At 50.9% G+C, this 25785-nt stretch overlaps 1 protein-coding gene across 3 annotated transcripts in view; it reads left to right on the forward strand.

Annotated features, from left to right (window-relative positions):
* The first annotated feature begins 470 nt into the window (after positions 1–470).
* The window catches only part of CHLSN (cholesin), a 103596-nt gene continuing 78281 nt past the window's right edge, over positions 471–25785 (forward strand). The window contains exons 1-2 of one of the 3 annotated variants that reach the window (XM_084764273.1): positions 471–598; positions 5056–5185. In XM_084764273.1, coding sequence (XP_084620399.1) covers positions 5057–5185 — 129 coding nt within the window. In that variant the 5' untranslated portion in view covers positions 471–598; position 5056. Of the gene's footprint in view, positions 599–4242; positions 4375–5055; positions 5186–25785 lie in introns of those variants that run through there. The other 2 variants (XM_084764272.1, XM_084764274.1) reach the window with 2 other exon arrangements.

A 25785-nucleotide genomic window follows, 5' to 3' on the forward strand; every position in this document is an offset into this window, starting at 1 on the left:
ATTGGTCCATAATTTTTTTTTTTTTTTTTTTGAGACAGGGTTTCTCTATGTTATCTTGGACGTCCTGGACTCACTTTGTAGACCAGCCTGCCTCTGCCTCCCGAGTGCTGGGGTTAAAGACATGCTCCCCAACAACAGGGTCTTCAACAATTTATTCTGGCTTCGAACTCCCTACGTAGCTGAGGACAGCCTCCACCTAATCCTCCTGCCTCAGCCTTCCTAGGGCTGGCGGGGGTGGGGGGGAACAGGCGAACACATCCAAACTAGGCAGCCCTCGGATTTAGAAGCTTTACCATGCTGCAGTTTTCTGAGAGGCGGTCCATCTGTCCCGCCCAGCATCGGCGGGCAGATTCTGGCTACTCGTGCCCACGCCACTAGGAGTTGCCCGGGCAACTGCCTGCACCCTTAGCTCCGAGAGATGACGCCAGTATCCTGCGCCGGGCCTGCTCCCTCCCATGCAGTTGCCATTGGCTAATTAGAAGACGGACGCGGGTCCTGTCCAATGGAGAGATTCGCTCTTCGAGGGCGGGACGGCGCGGAACCTGCGGAGCTGGTGGTGGAGGCGCGTGGCAGAGGTGTCTGAGAGTGGACGCTGCAGGTGCGTGGTCTGCGGGTCCTGGGGGGTCGCAGCCGCTGGGGAGACGGCGTCCTGGGGCCGGCCGTGCGTGTCTGCCCGGCCCTCTACGTGGATCGCCATAGATCCATTAAGCCACCCACCTACCCATTTACCCCTATGGATACATCCATCCAGGCATCCGTTCGCCCACCCCTCCACCCACTTAAACATGCATCCACTCCTTTATCCACTTATCCATCCATCCACCCACCCATTCATCCACATCCTTCGTCCACCCACCTACCCATTTATTTATCTATGCATCCAACATTCCTTCCATTCATTCATCCATCCTTACAAGTTGGGTGTGGTGGTACCCAGCTGTAATCTCAGCATCTCGGAGACAGGCAGGAGCATTGCTGCCAGCTCCAGTCCAGCAAGAATGTTTCAAAAACGCAAAAAAGATTCTTTCGTTTCTTATTTTGTTTTTTCGAGACAGGGTTTCTCTGTCCTAGACTCGCTTTGTAGACCAGGATGGCCTCGAACTCACAGAGATCCTCCTGCCTCTGCCTCCTGAGTGCTGGGGTTAAAGGCCTGTGCCACCACGCCGGGCCTCGTTTCTTCTTATGTGTTGGTGTCACTCAAGGCTCTGGGACATAACAGGTCAGCATAGGAATCCCAGATCTAGCTAGCCCAGGTTCTGGACCGGAGACGATCACATGTTAGTGGTCTTGGTTGGAGGCAACTTTAGGGGGGTCTATTCATTTCCTTGACCTTGTTGAGACATAGTTTTTCTGGTTTCTGAACCCCCCCCCCCCCACGCAGCATGTACCCTAGGCTTAGTCTCCTGTCTCCACCTCCCATTTTGGAGTAGGAGAGGTGAGGTTAACAGATGCACACCACTGATCTGGCTTTTTATGTAAGTCTCAGGAATCGAACTCGGGTCGTGCCGCTTTTGTGGCAGCTTGCTTTTACCCACTGAGAAGTCCCGGCCCCTGTCTTATTTTTAGCTGCTGCATGAAGCCATCTCTCCAGCCCCTTTATATGCTATTTTTAATTGTGCGTGCGTGTGTGCGTGTCGAGAGCTGGAGTCACTGGAGGCCGTGAGCTGCCTGTGGGTGCTGGGAACTGAACTTGGGTCTTCTGCAAGAGCTCTTAGCCACTGAGCCCTCTCACCAACCCAAGGGCAGAAGTTTTTAGTTGTGATGTAGCCCGGCTTATTTTTCGTTAGACTATCTAGTTATTGGGGTTTTTGGTTTGCTTAGTCTTTGGATTTTTGGTTTTTCGAGACAGAGTTTCTCTGTGTAACAGCCCTGGCTGTCCTAGACTCACTATGTAGACCAACCAGGCTGTCCTGGAACTCACAGAGATCCGCCTGCCTCTGCCTCCTGAGCGCTGGGATTAAAGGCGTGCGCCACCGCATAGTTATTGGTGTTTTTAATCTGAGAGAGCACTTTGTTCTCCAGGGCCATGAAGGTTCATCCGTGGAAATTCTAACAATTTTAGGCTTGGCCTGATAAATCCCAACTTTGCACGCCTTCAATTCCAATCTGGAGGCAGAAGCAGGAGGATCTCTGTGAGCTGAAGGTCACAGGGTTGTGAGACCCTGTCTTTAAAAAAAAAAGGGGGGGCTAAGCTTGGGCTCTTTGACGTGGTGGGCTTGGTCTGTCCTGAGTTGTTAGTCCTGTGGGGGGGGGTCATACCCGCTCTCCCCATGGCTGTCCAGCTGCCCTCCAGCTCTGGGCGGAACAGGGTGCTCTTGGAATTGTCTTGGCACCCTTGTGGAAAGTCGCTTGATTGGAAGCAAAGGCGATATTTCCTGGAACAAACACTCGTTCCCTCAGTTGCGAGCTGCTGCCTCTTAGAACCCCCTGACGTAGAATCGTCTTTTCCCTTCTTCTTCGCAAATAGACTCCGTGATTAACTTTTTAACGCCGGCTTCCAGGGTGAACGCAGACCTTTTTCTCTCCTAAGCGGTGTGCAAATATTTGCTGAACTTTCCTTATTTCTCTAACGAGGTAATTGGCTGGCGTCACCACCCCTATTTTCAGTGTCCCTGTGTCAACATTCTCGCCTTCTTTTAAGATTTCTTATTACACAGCTAATTGAAAATTGTAGCCTCTGGCTTCAAATATCTTTAAAAAAAAAAAAAAAAAGAAAGAGGAGGCTTAATTAAAAAAAAATATATATATATAGATAGGGCTTGGAGGTTTCTGATTCTGGAATGGTAATATTCTGTGTGCCGTCATCAGTGACAGCCCCAAGTGAGACAGGGATGTCCCGGTGCCCGCACACCTGGGCTGCAGGTTTGCTGGACTTGTTCGCCGCTCTGCCTCACAGACAAGGGTTACATGGCTGCAGATTTGATCTCTGAGGGTGTTCGAGGCTTCTAGAACTCTCCCATCTTTCCATGCTCACTCTCCTCTCTTTTTCTCTTCTTCTTATCACTGAGTTGATCTTCAGCCCTATAATCATCCCTATACATCCCTCCCCCCCAGGGTCTCTTTGTGTTAGCCTCTGTGTAGCCTTGGCTGTCCTGGAACTCTCTTTATAGACCAGGCTGGCCTTGAACTCACAGCGATCCGCCTGCCTCTGCCTCCGGAGTGTTGGGATTAAAGGTGTGTGCCACCACCGCCCAGCTCCATTATTATTATTATTATATATGTTTTTTTGAGGTTCTCACTTGTGTGTTCCAGGCTGTTCTTGAGTGTCTTATGCCCCTCCTACTTCTGCCTCCCGAGTTCTGGGATTACAGATGTGCGCCACCGTGTCTAGAGAGGCCGGCTCTTGCTGTGTAATTTAGGCTGGCCTGAAACTAGTGACAGTCCTCCTGCCTCAGCCTCCCAGATGCTGGGATCACAGGCCACCATCTCTGCCTTGCATATTGGTCTTACATTCACGGGCTTCTGGTTTTTTTCCTGATGTGTGAGGAGGTAGATGCTAGGACGCTAGGCTTAGATTTATCTCAGTATCTGAAATCTAGCTTCATCCAGGAATGGCTCCGGGCTCTGCGCCTCTGCCCCACCCACCCACCCACTTACCCAGGGTCTTTCAGCCTCTCCACCCGGGGATGGGGGTATAATACAAGTTACAGCTTGCATAGGGTTGTGATTTAGCCTAGATTTGGAGAAGATGAAACTGCCTTCTAATATGTACTGAGTAATGAAGGAATAGGCAGATTTCTACCTTTAGAACCCGGTGACAGTAAAGATGGTGTTGCTTTTAATCTTTTTTCCTTCCTTCCTTCCTTTCTTTTTTATTTATTTATTTATTTATTTTTCGATATAGGGTTTCTTTGTATAGCCTTGGCTGTCCTGGACTCCCTTTGTAGACAAGGCTGGCCTCGAACTCACAGTGATCCACCTGCCTCTTCCTCCCGAGTACTGGGATTAAAAGAATGAGCCATGGCTCAGCTATTTTGCTCTTTTTTCCTTTTTTTTCAAGACAAGATCTCTCTGTGTAGCCTTGGCTGTCCAGGACTCACTTTGTAGACCAGGCTGGCCTCGAACTCACAGCGATCCGCCTGCCTCTGCCTCCCAAGTGTGGGGATTAAAGGCGTGCGCCACCACGGCCCGCTCAGCTATTGCTCTTAATCTTTCCATACAGTGTTGCTTTTGAGTTAGACCCAGGCCTACTGTCCCGGGCGGAGGCTGTAGGCTCGCAAGTTCAGTCGCTGCCTGGGCTGCAGAGTGAGCTGAAGAGGCCAGCCTGAGTCATTTAGCACAAACCCTGTTTGAAAAATCAAAGAAAAAGGAAAATTAGATATTCATGCTAAAGGGGAACTCCTGGAAGACAGTGGCCATTGCTGCTCCACAGTGGTGTGTCCTTGGCCATCTTTTAACGTTTATGTTTGGTGTTTTGTATGTATGTATGTTCGTGCATGTATGCACATGTTTGCACACATGTTGTGTGCTCATGTGTGTATGCACACGTGAGTATCTGTGTTTGCAGGTGAGAGGACCATCAGTTATCTAATGGTCTCCAGCTTATGTTTTGAGATGTGGTCTCTTATTAAACCGGGAGCGCACCAGTTCTGCTAGGCTGGCTGGCCGTCCACTTGAGGGGTGCTCCTGTCTCCACCCCCACCCCCGTTGCCTGGCTTTGTATTGGGGCACTGCCACACCCGATTTTTTTTCTCTCTCGTGGATTTTTTTTCTTGTTTTTTGAGACAAGGTTTCTCTGTGTAGCCTTGACTTCCCTGGACTCACTTTGTAGACCAAGCTGGCCTCGAACTCAGAGCGATCTGCCTGCCTCTGCCTCCCGAATTCTGGGATTAAAGGCGTGCGCCACCACCGCCTGGCTCTGGGGCACAAACTTAAGTCCCGGTGGTTGTCCAGGAAGCCCTTTATCAGCAGCCATTGCCCTCGTTAGCTTATTTTACTTAAACCTCCGTCTGTGTTACAGCCAGGAAGGGTCCCCTCCACTGTGTCACAACACAGCACTTGGTGGCACAGGCCTCTTCCTTCCTACTATTGATTGACCTGCGCTGTCTCTTCCAGTATGTCAAAACACAAGAGAAAAAGTCCCGAAGGGACTACGGAGAAGAGTAAGAAGCAGAAGATGGCACCAGCGGAGGGGACGCCACGGGCACCTGAAGCCAGGCCAGGCAAGGAGGCGGCCAGCCCCAAGGTAGGCGACTCTGCATGGAGCGGTCACACGTGGCTGTGTTTGGTGCTTCCCAAAGCAGTTATAAGACAGCAGCGTGGCTGTTGCGTGGATGCCCACGTTTACCGGTGGACGGCGATGGGCCAGCCTGGCCACGCGGAGGGTCTGGGAATACAGGGCCTCACGGCTCCACTCCCAGGAAACTTCTCTCTTTGATGTGTGTGTACCTGGGGTGTGGCCCAGGTTCCTGTGTCTAAAAACTTGAGTGTCAGCGCCAGGCTATGGGCTCAGTGGTAGAGCACTTGCCTAGCATGTGGGTAGCCCTGCCTTGGAACACAGCGCCAGAAAACAAACCGAATCCTTCATGTTTTATGGAAAAAACAAAACTTACTCACGTTTGTTTACTCATGTGTGTATTCTGGCACCGCATGTAGGCAACTTTCGGGTGTCGGGTCTCTTCTTCCACAGTGAGGGTTCCATGGGTCAAATTAGGTTTGTCAGCCTTGGTGGCGAGCACCTTCACCCACTGAGCCATCTTACTGGCCCAAATAATTGATGTTGATACTCACCAAGAGAGGGATGCTAAATGCTGTGTAGGTTTGGTTTTCATCGTATAGCAGGTATCTGCCATGTGTATGCAGATACATCTAAATGTGATTTTTTTTTAAATTCATTTATATACGCATGCGTGTGTCTTCATGGTGTGTGTGTGTGTGTTAAGGTCAGAGGGCAAATCATGGGAGTTCAGTTGTCTCCTTCCGCCGATGTGAGATTGAACTCGAGTCATCAGGCTTGGCAGCAAGTGCCTTTACCTGCTGAGCCAGACACATCTTGGTCTGATTTAGAGCCTGATGTTTCCAGGAGAGCCACAGGCTGTGTTTGCTTTTCTAACTACTGGTGTTGGGAGACAGAAGCTCTGGGCTGTTCAGTGGGCCTTTGGAGGAGGCCCTGGTGTACTGGCCTTCCTCTGAGGCGGTGGTGTTCTGGTACCCTGGGCCGCAGGGGACTGGCCAGCAGGGTGTTGTCAGCCTTTCTCTGTGGTCACCGTGACTTAGGACTGTAGTTTGGGGACTCGGGTCTTTAGCACCCCTTCTCCTGTTTCTGGAAGCCAGTGTTGCATACAGAAGGAGGCCTTTCTCTGCTTAAGAATGCTGATCTCTGTAGACAAAAACATTTCTTCGTTCAGCTCTCATGGGAAATTGTCAGAAGGATGTGTGTCAGGCATATTTTCTTCAGAGGAAAAATAGGGAGAGCTGAGCCTAAGTGTTCAAGAAGGCTGGGTCTCAAGGCCTGAAGAGCAGCAGTCCCATCACCCAGGAACTGGTGGAAAAGTACTATGTTGGTCCAGGCCTGTCCCCCTGTGGCTCCAGTGAACTCTGTGACAGGGAAGGAAGAAGCCTCTGTCCCTACTTGGGCCACTCCATTGTCCTCCCTGAAGTGTCCATGTGGGGAGCTCCCAGGGCCCAACCCAGCCACTTCCCACAGCTCAGTGCTCTGTGCCTGCGCCAGGACCGCCCAAGTGTCCCCAAGTGCTGGGAACTTCATTGGCCCTTGGGGAGCGGTTTCCATGGAGCCCAAGTTCCACTTGGGGCTCTGGGCCCTGTGAAGCTGTTGCATGTTTGGGCCACGGCTCTCTGGGTCCTGGTGCCGAGGGCCTGGGGTGCGTGGGCACCTTGCCCCAGCCCCAGCTTCTGTCCTGCCCTGTTCCCCAAGGCCCTGGAGAAGTAGTTGGTTTGTGGATCCTTGGCACAGGAAGAGTTCAAACACCCCCACCAGGCATCTTGGGACTGGTTCCTGTTTTCTGGCTGCTGGTCTGAGAAGGCTCCGGCCTTACTGCTTCCCCCTTCCTGGATTCCCAGAGGCAGCAGATCTCTGGGCCTTGGTGGGGAGCAGGAATTCACAGAAGTTCCATACTCATTAATGACACCCTGGACCACAACTGTCTTGTCTACTGTAGGAAGGGCCCCCCCCCCCCTGGACCTTAAGTCCCAATCTCTGCCTTAGTCCTTCCAGACAGAATTCCTACCGCAAAGAGCTGCGGGATACAGCTGTTGGTATCACTCGCTCTCAGGAAGGGCTGCTTGGGCCACCCTGGCGCGCCTGGCACCCATTGAAGTTGGGACAAGCCAGGAGGTGGCTGTGTTCCTGAAGATGCCTCCTCTCCAAGGCTGGTGGCAGTAGGTCAGATGTAGGGACCAGACTGTCCCACACCAGGACCAGGCAGGCTGCATGCATAGTGGCCAGTCCCTGGACAAAGGAACAGACCCCTCCTCCCCCCTTTGAGACTATGCTGTAGTTAGGGCTAGGATAATAATAAAATGCTTGCTTTACAGTCATGAGCGTTACGTTACCATCTGGGGGACCTTGACTGAGTTTGCTTTCTCTGCCAGTTAAAGACTTAAAAGTCAAGAAAAACCTTAGACACAGCAGGGCAGCCGCAGGTTAACAAACTTGATTACAAGCGATGAAGGTGGAGCTCACACACTTGTGCACACACCAGTATGCTGGCCAGCCAGTGGCATGCAGGTCCCCAGGGCCACCTTTCTCTTCCATGGCGGGTCCTGCCTGGTAGGGCTCAGGCCACATGGAAACCATCAGAGCTGCTGGCTTTGGTGCTGGGCTGTGGCCCTTTAGAAAGTCACGCACATCGTGTGGGTATGCAGCCTGTGGTTCCTTAGGAAGCCACCCAGAAAGGCTTGGGAATTTTATGGCCCTGAGACTACTGCTCAAATCCCTCACGGCTGTGGTAAGCGTTGCTATGCAGAGGCCTCACCAGATGTGGGATCTGAGTGAGGTTTGAACAGTGTCACAGAAGCATATGTGTCTGCGTTGATGGGACTGACCACCAAGAGGGTGGTTTGTTGAGGGGCCGTGTACTCCTGAGGCCAGTCCTAGCCCACAGGACACAGGCTACCATCCAGGGCCTGTGTGTCACCAGCCCCCTGGCCTCCCTCTTTTATCTCCCAGGGAGGCTACTGCCAACTGATCTCCTGGGTTAAGTGAGTACAAACCAAGATAGAAGACTCCTGCCTGGAAACCCCCAGAGGAGCTGAGCGCCTTGTTTGAATTCTGGCGGAGGACAAAGACAGAGGCGTGTGCTGGCGTGTCATGGGTTGATGGTGTCTAGGGCCTGTAGGGGAGGAACTGGCTCAAGAAGCTGGTGTCTGTTGCCTGGCTGCCTTAGCCTTCGCACCGTGGAGCTGGCCCAACCCAGGGTAACTTGGGTCACTGCCCATGGTTAGAAGTGACAGTTCAAAACTTTGTAACTCTTATGTTGGGGCTCCGCAATGCCCTGCTGACAATGACACGTGTGGGGGAGGTGTGGAGGGCGTGGTTGGGGTGGGTGAGGGGCTTGTCCGCCTTTTCCCTAAAAGAGATGATATTTTTTTCAGATTCTGGTAGATTCTTAGGAAGTTGCAAAATGACACAGAAGGCGGTCCCAAGTACCCTTCACCCAGTTTCCTGCAGTGACAGCTGGTGCCCTGTATCAGGGCCCACAGTGATGGAGCCCGGGTGACTGGGCAGCCTGCAGGGCTTGCTCGGGCTTCAGGAGTTTGCTGTACCTCATGTGTTTGTGTGAGCATGTTCCCCTGCAACCTTAGAGTACATGGGGCCGCCCATAGCCATGGTCAAGACTGACCCCCTCAACCCTCATCCAGGACAGGGCCAAAGGCTTCTGGGATTCTTGCTTTTGTGACTAAAACTGACCTAAGTGTTTGTGATGGCAGGTTTTTGTTTCTGTGGGGTTAGTGCCAGGGTGTGGTTTCTGGGTGCTACAGTTTTTAGGAGTACGCTATTCAGTCTCCCCAGTAGGAATCGCTGTGTGATCTGCCCCTCCCCCAACCACCCCGTGACCAAGTCAGATGTATGTCTCTGTGCCTGCAGCATCCCCCCCTTTTCTGTTTTAACTAGTTGAGTCATGGAGTTTTTTGTTTTTAAGATGGGGACTTGCTTGCGGTGCTAGCAAGGGGACCCCAGGACCTTGAGCATGACTCAGGCAGCCATTTCACCAACCAGGCCACATTCCCCAGCTCTGTGTTAATGTTTAATGTGTCCTGTCTCATCTGTCTCATCATTATCTTTCTCCTGGAGCTTTTTGGGGTGGCCACCCTGCTACCCCACTAGTCCCACTCCGAGCAATCAGACCGACACTTCTGCCTACCTCTCCCAGCCTCTGCCCGAGCGCCATCTTTTTCCCCAGCCTGGGGTCCAGTCTATGGAGGAGCTGGTGGCTGACTGTCATCACTGCCATGGAAACCTGACAGTTCTCACTCTGCTCCAAAGAAAACAAACCCCACTCCTTCCCTGTCCCCATGCCAGCTGTGTTCCCAAAGTGTGTGCCTTGCTCAACCAGGGAGATGTTTCTGGGCTGGGCTTCCTCATGCCTGATAGAGAATAACTCAGCCAACATAATTGGAAAATGTTTGTTGCTTTTCCTGAGTTGCACATGGCCAATGTAAAAAAAAAAAAAAAATAGCAAGTACAGAAAAATGCACAAGGAAAAACCAAGAGCAGGTGTACCTCCCTAAGGTGCATTTGCCGTGTTCAGTGCCTTAATATCTTCATTGTAGTGTGTATGGGAGAGCGTGAACCACACACCAGCCTGGGCAATTTACATGTACAGTTCCTGTATCTTGCGTTCCAGTGACAGCGGATTCCATTTTGCTTTCCTCCCTCCTTCCCTCCAGGCTTCTCTCTATTATTAGCATCATCATCATCATCATCATCATCATCATCATCATCATCACCACTGTCATCATCGATTTGATTGGGTGGATATTTGAGACAGGATCTCACTGTGTAGCTCTGACTGGGTTGGGAGTCTATGTGTATATCAGGCTGGCCTCGAACTCACAGGGATCTGCCTGGCTTTGCCTCCTGAGTGCTGGGACCAAAGGCAAGCATCCCTACGCCCGGCTTCATTGTCTCTTCTAGTTGTCTGCGCGTATTCATGCTCCTGGATGCGCACATAGATGCATGCACATGTACACAGCTGGCCACATGGACGAGGTGAGCAGGACCAGAAGTTACAAGCCCAGGGCAGGAGAGATGGCTCAGCGGTTAAGAGCACCGGCTGCTCTTCCAAAGGCCCTCAGTTCAATTCCCAACAACCACACGGTGGCTCACAACCATCTATAATGAGATCTGGTGTCCTTTCCTGGGCTGCTGGCTTACTTTCAGGCAGAATACTGTATAAATAGTAAATAAATACATCGTAAAACAACAACAAAAAGAAGGTACAGGCCCTTGTTGTGAGTTTGATCTCAGATCTCCCATAAAGATGGAAGGAGAAAACTGACTCCCTCCTCACCACACTGTGAGTTCAAGGCCAGTCTGGTCTACAAAGCGAGTCCGGGACAGCCAAGGCTACACAGAGAGACCCTGTTTCAAAAAACAAAACAACAAAAAAATAACCCTCCCCAAAACAAAACAAAAAACAAAAAAAAAAAAAGAAAGAAAGAAAGAAAAGAAAAAGAAAAAAGAAAGTTTAATCCTAGAACTTCCAGGCGAGAGAGTCTAGCCAGCAAGGAATGTGAAAGAGAAAGGGAGGCGTAGTGCCTGTGGCTCATCCGAGGGTTTTGTGCAGCCCCTGGGCCCAGCCACTGTCCTGCTCTGGGGCTGGATCCCTGGCCTCTAGGAGAAAAGTATGTGCGTGGGTCCAGCTTTAGAATGAAGGAGGTGCTGAGGGAAAAGGCCCCACTCTGCTTTCAGGGTAGGTGTGGAAATGCTCTTGTCTTAATGGTTTTGAGCAAATAGAGGGAAAGCGTTCAAGGTAAGGTTATGGCTCTAATCAGGCAGGCTGTGTGCAGTGGGGAGGGAGGATCCATTGAGTGATAAGGATGGTTCCTAGAAGTTTTGGGTCTCTAGGAGTTGGGGACTAATGAAGTGTTTTGTGTTTTTTTTTTTTCCATGTCCTGAAGCCAGACAAAAAGAGATGAAAAACAAAATCACTGTGTCCTCTCCCTGCTCCCGGGAATCCCACAAATCATTCTGTGGAAAGAGAATGACATCCGAGGCCTTGACATGGCCTGGAGCTTGCTCCTTTACTGGGCATTGCTGTCAAGCAGTTGTTGAAAAGGCCTGCCCTACCCTGGGGCGATTCCTCAAAGAGGACCTGCCACAGTCAGCTGTTGAGGGGTTTAGATCTCCTTCCCTTTCTCCGAGGGGCCGGCTGAACGCCATACCTGTGCATTTGGGGGAGAGATTGCTTGTTTTTTCCTGTGTGCGTGTGATGGGTTCTCTTGTTCACTACTACGAATACCAGGCTAGCTGGCTGCTCTGTGAGCTTCTGGGGCTCTCTCGTCTCCTCCTCCCATCTCACCGAGGCAGTGCTGGCATTGCAGATGTGTGCCGTACCCCTAACTTTTCACATGTGTTCTGGGGATCCAGACTCAGGTCTTCATGCTTGCATGGCAGGCACTTTATGTGCTGAGCCTGTTTTTCTTTTTGTTTTGTTTTGGTTTTGTGATAGAGTCTCACATAGCCAAGGCTGACCTTGAACTCCTGGCCCTTTTCCCTCTTCCCAGAATCCCTGCTGAATGCCTGGCTTCTGTTGGGTTGGTTAGGGGCCTCCGCGAGCTCTGTCCTGTGGACCTTCCAGGTTTTCCTTACCTGGTTTCTGCTGTGCTGGGCCTGGAACCCAGGGCCTGGAGATGCCAACTAAGCTCCCTACCAACTGAGCCCAGTTACAGCACAACCACAGTCTTAATTTCTCAAATACAAAGCTTCCCCCGACCCTTTTAAAAATAAAACAAACCCATTGTAAAAGTACCAAAAACATGGAAAAGTTTGGCAAGAAAAATGGTTGTGTTTGTATGTTCTATCTTTTTTTTTTTTCTCCTCTGGCATGGCTGGCCACAGGCTTCATACTGAGCTTTGTCACTGTCACGGTGACTTCATCTGTGACCAGAGTACAGCTGATCACACTTTTAGAGCTGGGCTTTTTTTTCAATTCTTGAAGAAAAATTTTAAAATGTGTATGTGTGTTTTACCTGTGTATATCTGGGCACCACATGAGTGCAGTGTCTGCAGAGGCCAGAAGAGGGCACTAGATCCCCTGGAACTGGGTAGTTGTATACTGCAGTGTGGGTGCTGGTACTTGAACCCGGGTCCCCCGCATCCAGTGCTCGCTCCTGACTGCAGAGCCATCCCCCCCTGTCCTTGAACTCTGTTGTTTTTGAGCCTGAGTGGCTTATCTCAGCTTGTTCTCCAAATACCTGACAAAGGCAACTTAAGAGAGGAAGGGTTTATTTGAGTTGAGGGGTATCGCCCACCATGGTGGACAGACATAGTAGCAGGAGGGTGAGACCCCTGGTCGCCTTAGAGACACAGGAAGTAGAGAGGGGGATGCTGGTGCTGAGCTCGGAGTTTCCTCTCTAGTCCGCGTGGGACTCCGGTCCATGGGATGGCGCCGCTCACATTCAAGCTGTGCCCATCTCCCCCAGGTAACCCTCCCTAGAAACCTGTGGTAGCCAGAGCCTTGGCTTCTAGATGATTCTGCCTGCTGTCAAGTTGGCAGTCAAGGTTAACTGCCAAAACATAAAACGGCCAAGGTGCCATCTCGACACCGGAGCCAGCAGCACCATCCGGCTCGCAGTGTCCCGTCCCCTTCGCAGGCGCATCCCATCCTGGGTCCGAAGCGGCCCAGGTGGCCTGGGCTGGTGCCTTCAGCTTTCATGCAGGGAAACCGCTGCCCGCCCCATGGCAGCCTGGGCCGGGCTTTCCCATCCAGCCTGTATTTCAGAGCCCCGCTCATCCTCTTGGCCCTGGGTGCGTGTGCCGTGGAATTACTGTCCTACAGGCCTGTTGGGCACTTGATGTTTTGGTTCTGCTTCCCTGTGGTACCACACCCTATCCCTAAGGTGCGCAGACTCTGTTTTTGATGAGTCCACATTCTTTCCCCAGTTGCTCCGCGCTGTGACGGGCTTCTTGTGTCACAGGTCTCTTCTTCCATAGGTTGCACATACTATAGAAAAGAAAGCGTCCCGTGTAGGGCAGCCCCGCTGGGTGGTTTCACCTTCTTGATGGCTCCAAGGCCTCCCACATCAGGGCCGAAGCCAGGGAGCCAAGCCTGGGTGGGTGGGGAGCAGGGAGGTGGGGGAAGGCCCTGATGCTCACAGGCAGTGCTGGGCACCACCCTTCTCCACACAGGGTGCTCCAGGAAGCTCTCCTGTTTGGAGTCTCAAATACCAGGATGAGGGGCGCAGCCTCGCATGTTTGTACAGTCATTTCAGAATTATTCTTGTAACGGCATGGAAAGATTTCCCAGGGTGGAGCGTCCACAGCTGGGAAAACAGTTGTGGCTTTGAAGACATTTTCCCAGGAACTGAGCGCGCATCTCCCGCTGTTCAGAGCACGGACCGGCTGCGTCTGGCTTTGCTTGCTTAGCTCCAGGCATGGGCAACGGCAAGCACCCTGGGTGCCCTGTCAGGAGCTCTTGGCAACGTGATGAGGGCTGCTTTTCAGTGCCCGGGTTGCCTTCTGAGTGTGACAGGGGCTTGTCGGAGTGTGACTGGGTTTCAGGAGATGTGTGACTGCGTAGTGGGGAAGATGAGGAGCCTTCTTGAGGCCACCAACCTGTCCAGGGTGGGTGAGCTTTCTTTGGGTGTTCCCTGGTGATGGGTGTTGTTTCCTTGCTGTGACGAAATGCCCCACAAAAGTCACATGAAGGGAAGAAGGTGGCTGGTCACATTGCCACTATAGTTAGGAAGCAGACGAGTTTGTTTGTTTTTGTTTTTCCAGCCAGGGCTTCTCTGTGTAGGCCAGGCTGTCTTGGAACTCACTCTGTAGACCAGGCTGGCCTCGAACTCACAGAGATGCACCTGCCTTTGCCTCCCCAAGTGCTGGGGTTAAAGGCGTGCGCCACCACTTTTTACTTTTTATTCTGTCCTTTCCACTTCTTATTCATCTCATCCCATGAGATAGTGTCACCCACAATTAGTGTAACTTTCCCACCTTAGCCTGTTCTAGACGCTTCCTCGTAGGAATGCTCAGAGGTTCATCTCTTAGGTGACGAGACCTTGATGAGCCAACAGTGATTGCTGTCACCCTCATCATGGACTGTTAAAGTCAAGGTTGGCTGGGCCTTGTCCTAAGTTCCTCTTCCTCATTCTGTGGCCCTGGGCAAGAGTCCTGCTCATGCTCAGGATAGCCGGGTACCCTGTGGCAGGCCCTGTGGCCTTGGATTGGTTCAGGCCTTTCCACTGATTGCTGGACTCTTAAGAGGTGGCACAGGAGATGGTGGCGTGAGACCAGCTACAAGTGATGCTGAGGTTCCCAGGGCTGGCACCCTCACGGGGTCTGTTCTCACCGGGTGCGACTGCCAGCCTTGCTTTATGACCAGCCCCAGGACTTGCTCCTTCTGCCTTACAGCTCTGCCACCCTCCCCCTCCTCCCAGCAGTGCTGTCCGGGTCCGTGGGAGCCCACCCGTACTTACGCTGTATTGAGGATGAGCCTCAGTGTTTCCACGTCCCATCTCTGAAGTGAAGACATCAGGGCCCAACTTAGGTGTCAGGCAGCTCCTGTGAGGCAGCGTGCATGGAAGGCAGGGCAAGGTGCTGTGGGACAGCTGGCCAGGGTGCTGCAGTTCGGTGTGAGTGGTGCCCATCAGACATCCAAGGCCAGGAGCTGGCAGGTAAATATGGAGGCTTGTTGCTCCAAATTTCCTAGAAGCCAGAGATTGCCTTTTGTCTGGAGGGTTTCGTTCCAGCTTTAACCATTCTGTTTGGGTCCTGGGGTGGCTCTCCTCCTGGGCTCCTGGCAATAATGTCGGGTAGGGGTGGCGCCCTCTGCAGCTACAGTTCTCTTACAGGACCTTTAGACCTACGGTGACAGCGGTTACAGAGCCCTTAGGTCTCAAGTGTTGGGGCTGTCAGCACTTTAAGGCTTGGCAGCTCTCTGAGACTGTTTCAGTCACCAGGACCTGAGGTGTCTCATCCTCAGTGTTGCCCAGCCTTCATTGTCTCTGTTAAAAGGTGTACGGCTGAGGTTAGGGCTGTACAGAGCGATAGAATCACCACCACGCAACAGATCCACTTAAGAGGTTTAATAGGGAGATACAGGAACCGTCTCTGGAGACACACGTGGAGAGGAGAGAGAGAGGGGGGGGGGGGTAGAGAGATAGAGAGCCACGTGGAGGGCCTGTTCTTTTATATGGCCCTGGGCAGGGCCACGCCCCTGTGCCAGGTAAGCAGTGACATCACAGGTAGGCGGACTGACGCAGAATCCTAACAGTCTCCTGTGGTCTCTGCCTGACCACTCTCTTTAGCCTCTTGACACCACTACTATTGTCCTTTCTTTGTGTTACCAGCCCAGCCCATTCTCCTAGGAAGAGTTCCCTGGCCTGATGTTGTACCACCCGAGGCTGCTAGGTAGCGGTGGGGACATCTTTGGGCATGCCCCAAAGTGAGCCTAGTAAATAGCCTGCTTATGCAGCCAGAGAAGGGCTATCAGCACCAATCACAGGGAACCTTTATGCAAATGAAGCCTGTCCCCACCAATCCCAGGCTCTCACTGAGCTACCTGGCAGGCACTCCCCTTCTGCCTGGGTCGGAAAGGCTGCCGGAGTCATTGGGAGTTCACTGAGCAGGCTGTTTGCAGCTGTGGTGGTAGCGGCAAGGGCAGTGGTGGCTCCTCAGCAGAAAACGGCTGTGATACGGGCATTCCAGCTGGCTCCGTGATGCACAGTCTTTCTCTGAAGGCAATCAGGACACCAGGAAAGGGACAACAGTTGTCAAGTTACCACCCTAATTGTAAAGAAAAGATTAAGGTCAGGAGATGGCTCGTTCTGGAAGGTACTTCCTGTACAAGCATGAGGGCCTGGGTTTGGTCCCCAGCACCCACATAACAAGCCGGACATGGTGGTCCATGCCTGGAACCCAGGGCTGGGGTGACTAGACAGGAGAACCCCTGGAGCCCAGTAGCTGCCTAGTTGTGCAGAATTGGTGAGTTCCAGGCCCAGTGAGAGACCCTGTCTAAAAACAATAAGGTGGAGAGTGATTGAGGCCAGACCAACCATTGGTTTCTAGCTTGCACATGCACGCACGCACGCACGCACGCACGCATGCATGCACATACACAAGCACGCATGTGCACACACACACTTCACACTAAAGATAAAATAAATCCACAATAAAGGCTTATTAATTAACATCATCAGTCAGGATGCTTGAACCTTGTTCCACTCCTGCCCCGGGAGAGGCTGGCTCCTCTGCCCTGCCCCCTTCTCCTGTGCTGAGCAGTAGGTATGCACTTATTGTTATTAAATTCAATTAGGTCAGAAGTGAAAACGTCTGACTGGCTCACGTCTTGGGAAATCAAGCTCGACTGAGTCTCAAGTCCAGCCTACACCCGTCCGCCGCCGGGAACTTGGAATTAGAAGTGTGACCAAAGGGTGGCTTGTGATGACGGCTGTCTCAGCTCAGATGCTCCAAAACCATGCTTTATTTTTTAAAATTTTATTTGTTATTGTTTGTGTGTATGTGTGGGCATGCATGTGTACATTCCATAGCATGCCACAGCACACGTGATCAAAGGACAGTTTTGTTGGGTCAGTTCTCTCCTTTGACTTCACATGGGTCTTGGAGATCGGACTTGGGGTGTTGGGCCAACCCATCTCGGTGGCTCTTTGTTGGGTGGTGGCTTGCTGTTCTGCCACCATGGCTCTCGTGCTGCTGAGAGCCCCTTTCCTGTGGCCCACATGCTGGACTATGCCTGTGTGTGTGTGTGTGTGTGTGTGTGTGTGTGTGTGTGTGTGTAGGACCTGTGTCTGTGTGTATGTCCACACCTATGTATGTGTGTGTTGCATGTATGTTTGTGTTGTGTATATGCCAGCGTCTGTCTGTCTGTCTCTCTCTCTCTCTCTCTTTCTCTCTCTGCGCGCGCATGCGTGCTTGTGTGTGTGTGTGTGTGTGTGCATGTACACATAGGCATCCCTCCTGGCCCAAGGCCAGCTGCATCCTGCTGCGCCAGGCTTCTGCCCACTGACATCTAGTATCAGCCTCATGAGGCAGCACTGCCTCCCGGCTGCCCCTTGGGTCCTTATGTGGCAGCTTCTGTCCAGGTTCCCTCCAGCGCCACGTCGCCAGCATGTCTGAAAGGGAACGGGGGTTTGTAATGAGGGACAAAGGCTGGCAGTGTTTCATGCATATAAATTGAGTTTTCCTTTCCGTCCATATTTTGACAGAAATCTAATACTTGGTATTTTTTTTGCCCTTCCTCAGGACAAACAGCCGTGGCTACAGCGCTGTGCTATCACTCTGTTCAGACATGAGATTGCTGCGTGGAACTTTTTTGTTTACTAGAACCAGGGCTGGGGGCATGGCTTAGCTGCTGCGTGCATGAAGCCCTGAGGTCCCTCCCCAGCACTGCGTAAGCCAGGCTGCGGTGTGGACGCCACTTATCCCAGCCCTGAGAGGGACAGGGAGGAGGAGGATGGTCATCCCCAGGTACTTGGAATTAGCATGGGCTTCCATTCCAAAGAGACAAGACAGGAAGGGCCATCCACAATGGGTCCTATCCATCAAGACTTGAGACTCTACCCCCAAAAACAGAGACACAGAAATAGAAGCTTAAGACAACTAACTGGGGGAGTCTCCTTTTACCCGCAGCACAGCCCTGGCCGGAGCCAGCCGCTTCTGCCAGGAGCCAGGCTGCTGCACATGGGGAGTGAGCATGCACCGTGCACAGGGTGCCCTATCCATCACCTGGGTGGCCACCCTGCTCTACTTGGTAGCGTTTCTTACTCTGATGGAGCTCTGAGTGGTAGGTTGGTAGGTCTCTTCGCAATAACCGGTTGGTTGTACAGGGTGTTCTTCAGCTTGTCCTCACTGTGACGGAGTACCCGAGAGAAACAATTTGAGAAGAGTAAAGGTTTTGTTGTGGCTCAGGATTTCAGACCTTTTAGTCAGCGGTCAGCTGAAATTGTTTGGCAATTTCTGACAAGTTGAAACATTTTATCCTGGAGGGTGAGCTTCCGTGTACAGGACAGAGCAGAGCCTTGGGTGTCTTGTGCATATGGGTGCAGTGTTTGGGGTCCAGAAGAGGGCGTCTGATCCCCTGGAGCTGGAATAACAGGTGGTTGTGAGCCCCCCACTGTGGATGCTAGGAACCAAACTTGGGGGCCTCAGCAACAGCAGTTAAGTAGAGTCACCTGCTGGACCATCTTGCCAGCCCCTCTACCTTAATTAATTATGTAGTTAGTACATTTGAGACAAGGTCTCTCCCTGAACCTACCTACACAGCTCATGGGTTTGGCTAGTCTGACTGGCCAGCAAGCTCCAGGGATCTTCCTGCCTCTGCCTCCCCAGTGCTGGGATTATGTGGATATGCCACCATGCCTAGCTTTTTATATGGGTGTTGGGCATCCAAGCTCAGGTACCCAGCTTATGTGGTAAGCACTTTTGCTGAGCCATCTTACCACACGCCTTCATCATAATTATTATTTATTTGTGAGGTAAGGTCCTCTCCCCGAACCTGCAGTTCGCGGATCCAGCAAGACTGGTTGGCCAGTGAGCCAAAGAAATCCTCCTGTCTCCGCCTTTCCAGCCCTAGGCTCATGGGTGCATGCCGACACATTGGCTTTCCACTAGGTGCTGGGCATCCCCCCTCAGACTTCACGCTTCCCTGGCGATGGCTTTACTGGGCCATCTCCTCAGTTCTGTCTTACAGGTTTTTCAGGGGGTATTGTCTGCCCAGAGTGGAGGGAAAGTGGGAGGTCCCTGTGTTTGTTGGTACTTGGGGGCTAAGCTGCTGGGCGCTTGGCAGGAGGCTTCAGTTCTGTGCTACCCTTAGGGGTGGCAGCAGAGTGACACCAGGGGAGCTTAAGTAAAATCTGTGGACTCACACTCCTTCAAGGCTGTGCAGCTTGAGAGGCCCTGAGGCTGGCTCGGGGGAGCTAGTTAGGTAACTCCGAGCAGAGCGTGGCCTCTCTTCCTCCTCCTCCTCTCCACAAACCTCCTCTCTTCTCAAGCTACTTTGAGGCAAGAGAGCGGCCAGGTTTGCAGGCCTGTGTGACGTCACTGGAACCACGTGTCTTTCTAGCCATCGTCGGTCAGACTTGGAAGGCAGGTGTACGGAAGGTGGGCTGTGCTTTGAACTCCCTTTGGTTTGACTGGGGAAGTTAAGACCCTGGCGCGTGGGCAGGGACAGTGATGTATGGTGGGGGCCTCAGCTCTCAGCTCAGCCATCAACTTGAGTTGGTACTGAAGCAGAAATGACACGGGTAGATCAACGCCCCCCACCCCCCACCCCTGCTGCTGCTGTCTGACCAGGACCATGCCGTGCATTGTCCCTGCTGTCTTACCTGGGCCATCCCGTGCATTGCCCCTGCTGTCTTACCTGGGCCATCCCGTGCATTGCCCCTGCTGTCTTACCTGGGCCATCCCGGGCATTGCCCCTGCTGTCTTACCTGGGCCATCCCATGCATTGCCCCTGCCGTCTTACATGGGCCATCCCGGGCATTGCCTTGGCTTCGATTGTATGTGAACCTCACAAGAGTAGAAGTCTGTTACCTGCCACCCCCCCCCTTTTTTTTAAACTTTCTTGCCTCCACTTTCTAAATCTTAGCCTTGCTGTTGTATGCAGCTCTAGGTTGTTCATTCTCATCCACCATTCTGTTCCTTCTGAGTCAGGAGATGTCTGGCAGTTGCTGGCAACGCTGTGTGCACACTCTTGTTGTGTGTGTCCCGCCTCGTGGGCACACAGGATTCCCTCGGGGATGCTACCTCCTGTGACTCCTTGTGTGTGCTAGATAAACCAGTGCCGTGAGCTAGCGCTACAGCTGTCAAGCCACGGCAGGGTTCTGGGGGTGTTGGCTTCCCACTGATCCCTGGCCATCAAAGGGCCCTGGTCCTCAAGGACATCGGGCCACGGCCACACACAGGCCACGCTGGTCTCGGCCAGAGCATCCCCTCCTTGTCACCTTTGGCCTTTCTAAAAGGAAACACAAAATGAGAGCAGAAAGGGTCGGGACTAACCAGAAGACATTCGTAGAGAAGAGGTCCAGCCCCTTTCGTTTCATTCTCTTTGGTAGGCACTCCAGGTGCAGCCCACTTGGGGGAGGGGATCTCAAAGGATGTGACAGTTAGGATGGGGCTGACAGGAGCCGTTGGGAGAGAATCTCACACCCTCCGCCACACACACCCATACTGTTCCCAAAACACGAGGTTGTGTGAGTTCACGTTGCTACAGCAGCAGAGTGCAGGATGTGCTGTTGCCTTGACAACGCTGAGGTTGGCCAGGCTCTTTAACCATCTCGTTTGTGAGAATAGCACTTCATCATCGGTCCTGCATACCAGTATGTATGGTGTGTGTGTGTGTGTGTGTGTGTGTGTGTGTGTGTGTGTCTGAGTGCATGTGTGTGTCTGTGTGCCTATGTGTTTCTGCCTGTGCGTGTGCACTGCATGTGTGTGCATGTGCATACACACATGTTGTTAGAGGGCTGGAGGAGTCTGAGCTCTCGTGACACCTGTACTTGGGTCTGCAGCCCTGGGAATGCTGTGGGGACACCCACCTCACCTCCACTGCTTCCAGCTTGCTTTAGGACCTCAGCCTAGAGTCCCAGGCCCACCTGGGGTCTATGCCTTTAAGGAATTGTGTGTGTGCAGCCCACCGTCTTGTGGGGGTGCCTTGCTTGTTAGAGGCTGCTTCCAAGGGTACTTCCTGGAGAAGAATTTCCACGATTGTGGGTTCAGCCAACTTTACTGGCTGCTTGGGCATGGGAGGAAGGCAGCCTCTGTTCCTCTCTCCGTTTCTGAAGGGTGCCGTTTCCAAGTTAGGAGTACTGGGTGTCGGTTGCTTCCCTTTGCCGTCCCCTCCCTGTTACTAGCCTGACATACCCGTGGGGACCACAACCGACCATAGTTTCTGGTGCTGTTGATGCTGAGAGGAGCTGTTGGAGCCTGGAGGACAAGTCCTGTGGCTCCTTTGAGTGGATGCCCCCAGAAGTGGCTTCACGCAGACTCTGGGCTAGGACTTGTCACCACCACACTGTGAAGATGCTGAGGCTGCGTGAGGAAGACAGAGCCCATGTGGGAGGTCAGAGAGGAGGCCCAGGCTGCAGGGGAGGAGAGAGGAGGAGGACCTGGGCTTCCCTGCCACTTCATTGTGCCTTCTCCCTTGGGACGCATTAGTTCTCAGTGGAGCCAGCTCCCCGGGCATACAGCTGGGAGTGCTCCAGGCCCCACAGCTGAATTCTTGTGATAAGTTTCAGGTTGATTCCCACCCCAGGGTAGGACACGGGCAAGTTTGGGTGCCTTTTGTGTTCCATGTTCCTGTGGCTTTCAAAGGGGTCCCCACCCACTGCACAATGGCCGCAGGCAGATTAGTCCAGCAGATGACGTCTTCTTGATATCACCAGGTTGGACGTGTGAGAAAATTGAGCTGCAGTGTATGCATGAGCACCCCCCACCCCCGTGCACACACACACACGCACATCTTGACAGCCCTAGAAGCTGGGAGAGGGAGCCTGTGTTGTGCCTCTAGGCTTCTGCTGTGCCAAGCGAGTTGCCTTGGCTGGCCTGGCAGCTCAGCTGGGGGTGGGAGGGTCTCTCCAGCCTTTTGCCCTCTCTTCTCAGCATCCCTGAACCTTCTGCCCAGGGCTCGTTCCTGGAGGCCATGGCAACCCACTCCAGGCCTGAAGTATTCTCCTCTAGCCTTTCAGTGTGTGCCGGTGAGCAAGATGTCTTCCCAGCACTCAGGGAGGCAGAGGCAGGCCGATTTGCAGCCTGGTCTACAAAGCAAGCCCAGGACAGCCAAGGCTACACAGAGAAACCCTGCCTCAATAAACCAAAGGAGGACGAGGAGGAGGAAGAAGAGTGTCGCGAGCAGAGAGTTTACACTCAGAATCCGGAACAAAAGAGTCAGGCCAAGAGCAAGTGGTACGATTTAGCAAGAGAGGTTTATTAGCAATACAAAGGCAACTACAACAAAAGGCAGCGGCTAAGGCTCCAAGGCCAAGCCACCAATACCATTCCATTAACTCTTAACACTATCCTAATTCTAATAGGAGTAACATTTAGCATCTTATAATATCAATGTTCTGGGAGCTTATGCCATTAGGGTATACGACCTGATATCGTGAAGTTCTGTCGAACAGGTTCGCTGCTGCGACTTGATTCAGTTCTCGGGTTGTTTTCTGACAGCATGTCTGTCTGCTCCATCCTGGGAGAGCGCCCATCGGCTGGTAGCATTTTAGGTAATCATGGTGACAGCGAGAGAGAGAGCTAGAGAGCTAGCGAGCGAAGAGAAGAGAGAGCGAAGAGAGCGAAGAGAAGAGAGCTGGCTGCTTCTTCTCAGGGTTTTTATACTTACTTTAGCCTTACCCTCTCTAATTCACACATCTAGCTTTCTGCGGCACTCTTATCACCAACTTGCAGTCCTGGGTGCTCCTAGTTCAGAACTTACTACTAAGGTTTTATCTATCACTCACACATCTGGTCAGACGTCAGCTTTTTGGGCTGTCAGCTATTTTCTACGCTGGGCTTTGAAACAAGCCCTGACATGTAGCTGCTTCCTACACTGGGCTTTGAAACAAGCCCTGACATGTTTATTACATTCCACCCCCTGACACCTGAAATGATGTCAACATGAAAGGTGTCATCCTGGTTAAGCCATCAATTGTTGGCTATTGATGGTTAAACAGTTGCCTCGCAGGGCTGGGGTTTACAAAGTCATAATGGCGCAAACTTCTAGTAATTAAAGTAAATGGTTTCCTTAACTTAGCTTCCATATGCAAACGTTTTAAAATTCTATATCTTCTATTCATTTTATAACATGTTTTAAAAGCGGCAAATTCTAATAACATTTCATCCATCATTGGTGCTATCAGGGCTCTAATTGCCCATGATTGTAAGCTATTTGGGGTATCATTGATTTGGTCAAAATGCCTGTGGTAGAAGTGTGAGATGAAAATGCGGGGTCCGTTGTGCTGTAATGGGTCACACCGTCGTCCACTGGGTCCTTTTCCGAAGTTTGGCATGGTTTCCTCTATTTCTGCATGATAAAACAAATTTTGCAAGAATAATGACAACAATAGCAATGCCTGCTACCATTACCATTTCTTTAAACCATTCCCACCATCCATATAGTGGGGAACATATACTATTTTCCTGCTTTGTTAGCCGCCAATAATGCTGCAATTACTTCTGCGTGTTACGCTGACTTTTCAGTTCCTTGGTCAGTTATGACCTTACCATCTTCTGGCCTATAGGCTGCAGCTTTCCACTTCACTATATTATTAGTAAACCATGCATTTGGTATATTCTTGCTGAACTCCTTAGTGCCCCACAGACCAATGGTCTGATCTGGACCAGGTTCAGCGCCCTTAGGTATAAGACTGGGTGGTATCAACCAGGTTGGGTTTTCTGTATTCCCTGATCTCAGAACTTCTTCTGAGGCTTGGGATATACGACCCTGGGTTGATACTTTATTGTGTCTGAAAAAGTCTGACAGGTACCACTTCCAGTGAAGTACTTTGCCTTCCATGGGTAGTCCTGCCCAGGCTTCTCCAGGTGCTTTAATCCAGTCTATAATGGGCATTTCTGTTCGGATCACAGTTGGGTTATTCTTTATTAGTGAGTGGGCAGTTCTGCATGCCTCATATGTGGCCCAGATGGTCCTCTCAAATAGAGAGTATTTATTTTCTGACCATGGGAACTTTTTGCAGTAAAAGCCAATTGGTGTTAATCTACTTCCTTTTGCGAAGATATTCCAATTACCATATCCCTTTGTATACAATACTTCTATTATTACTGTATCTTCCTTATTAATATAGCCAAGGGATTGATACTGTCTGATTAGGTCAATCATGGTTCTGACCGCCCGTTCCTGTGCTTCTGACCATTCAAAGTCTTGAGCTTTTTTGATAATTTTGTAAAGAGGCTGCAGTAGGAGTTGCTGATAAGGAATGTGTTGGCGCCAGTAGCCAAACAGTCCTATCAGGTGCTGTACCTGCTTCTTATTTTTAGGCTGTTCCAGAGTATCTAGTTTACTAATAACTTCTTCTGGTATTTTAGGTCCTTCTGTGGACCAATGTACTCCTAGAAATTTTACTTGTTTGCTAGGTCCTTGAACCTTGGTTTGATTAATAGTCCATCCTTTATCTCTTAAATGTTGTATTAAATCTTTTACTGTATCTTGAATTTTGTCTTTGTCCTGTCCATAAATCATCAAATCATCAATATAAGATACTAACTCCACCCCCTGACTATCAAAGTCCTCCAGGGTTTTCATCAGGGTGGTGTGGGCTATAATTGGACTGTTTAAATAGCCTTGAGGCAGTCTTAAAAATTTATATTGCTTTGACTGCCAGGTAAAAGTTGTTATTTCCTGTGATGCTGGATGCAATGGTATTCCAAAGAACATATCTGAGAGATCTATAGTTGCCATCCATTTTGTCTTATTCTTAAAAATATATCCTCAATGTCAGGTAAGGTTCCTGGCATTTTTGGACTTAATTCATTAATTTTCCTATAATCTACTGTAAATCTCCATTTGCCATTTGGCTTTAATACTGGCCAAACGGGTGAATTATAATTAAAGCTTTGGGTAGGTGTCACTATACCTTCTTTAAGCAGTTCCCTTAAGGTGTTTGTAATGTCCTCTATTCCCCCTTTAATAGGATATTGTGGGGTGAAGGAGGGCTTAATTTCTGGTAACCTTACGGGTTCTATTTTTACTTCTGCTAAATTAGTGAAGAATTTTTTAATATTTTTGATTTGCAAAAATTTTGGAAAAAGCATCTTAATATGATCTATTCCTAAAACACTTGAGGGTGCAGTAAAGCTTGCCATGTCTAACTCATATTTTTTACCAAATAAGTCTACTGTTACCTTAATAACTGGTACTGTTTTAGTTGAATTTACTCCTTGTACCTGTATATTTTTAAATCCTTTGTTTTGGTTTGGGTGGCAGTTTATAATACTAATTTGACTTCCTGTATCTAGTAGCCACCTTACTGGTTGTAATTTTCCATTTATATCTATTGGGAAGTTAACAAATGGTCTGGAGTCTAGGTCCTGCCATTCTGGTTCCGTTGCCATTGTCTGACTTGTGCTTGTGGGTGAGGAGCCCTGCGGCCTCCGTTGCCTAAAAAAGGTCTTGTCCTCAGGAAAGGTCTTATCACTGCTCTCTAGGTTTGACTTTCGCTTGGAAAGATTCCACTCGTTCTTGTTCTAATTCTCTGAAGCCTTTAAAGAAATTAATAGCTTCTGCCACTGTTTGGCAGCCCTGAATGCTTCCTGTCAAGCTCATTTTTAGATGTTGTGGAGCTCCTTTAACTATAATTCGCTTGAAGGATGGCAAAAATGGTGCTGCCTGGGGTGTGTTAGCCTCATTATATATGAACCATAGAATACCCAGTTTTCTGCAAATGTTAATTGCCTCTGCATAAGTTGTCCATCTACCTGCTGTTTCAAATTGTGTTAGATCTAGGGTGGGGAAAGCTAAGCGCCAGGCTGCAGTTATCCAATCCAGGAGTGGGTGTGTGTCACCTTTAGCGGTGTCCAACACATGTTCCAATGCTTCATAGATAGACGGGTTCTCTATGATTCCCCTAAATTGTCCCATCTCCTGTTCTGTTAGAATGATTGTGTCAGCCCCTTTTTCCCACAATCTGACCATGTAT

The sequence above is a fragment of the Acomys minous genome (genome assembly GCF_964271855.1).
Source record: "Acomys minous genome assembly, chromosome: 16".
Taxonomy (NCBI): Eukaryota; Metazoa; Chordata; class Mammalia; order Rodentia; family Muridae; genus Acomys; species Acomys minous.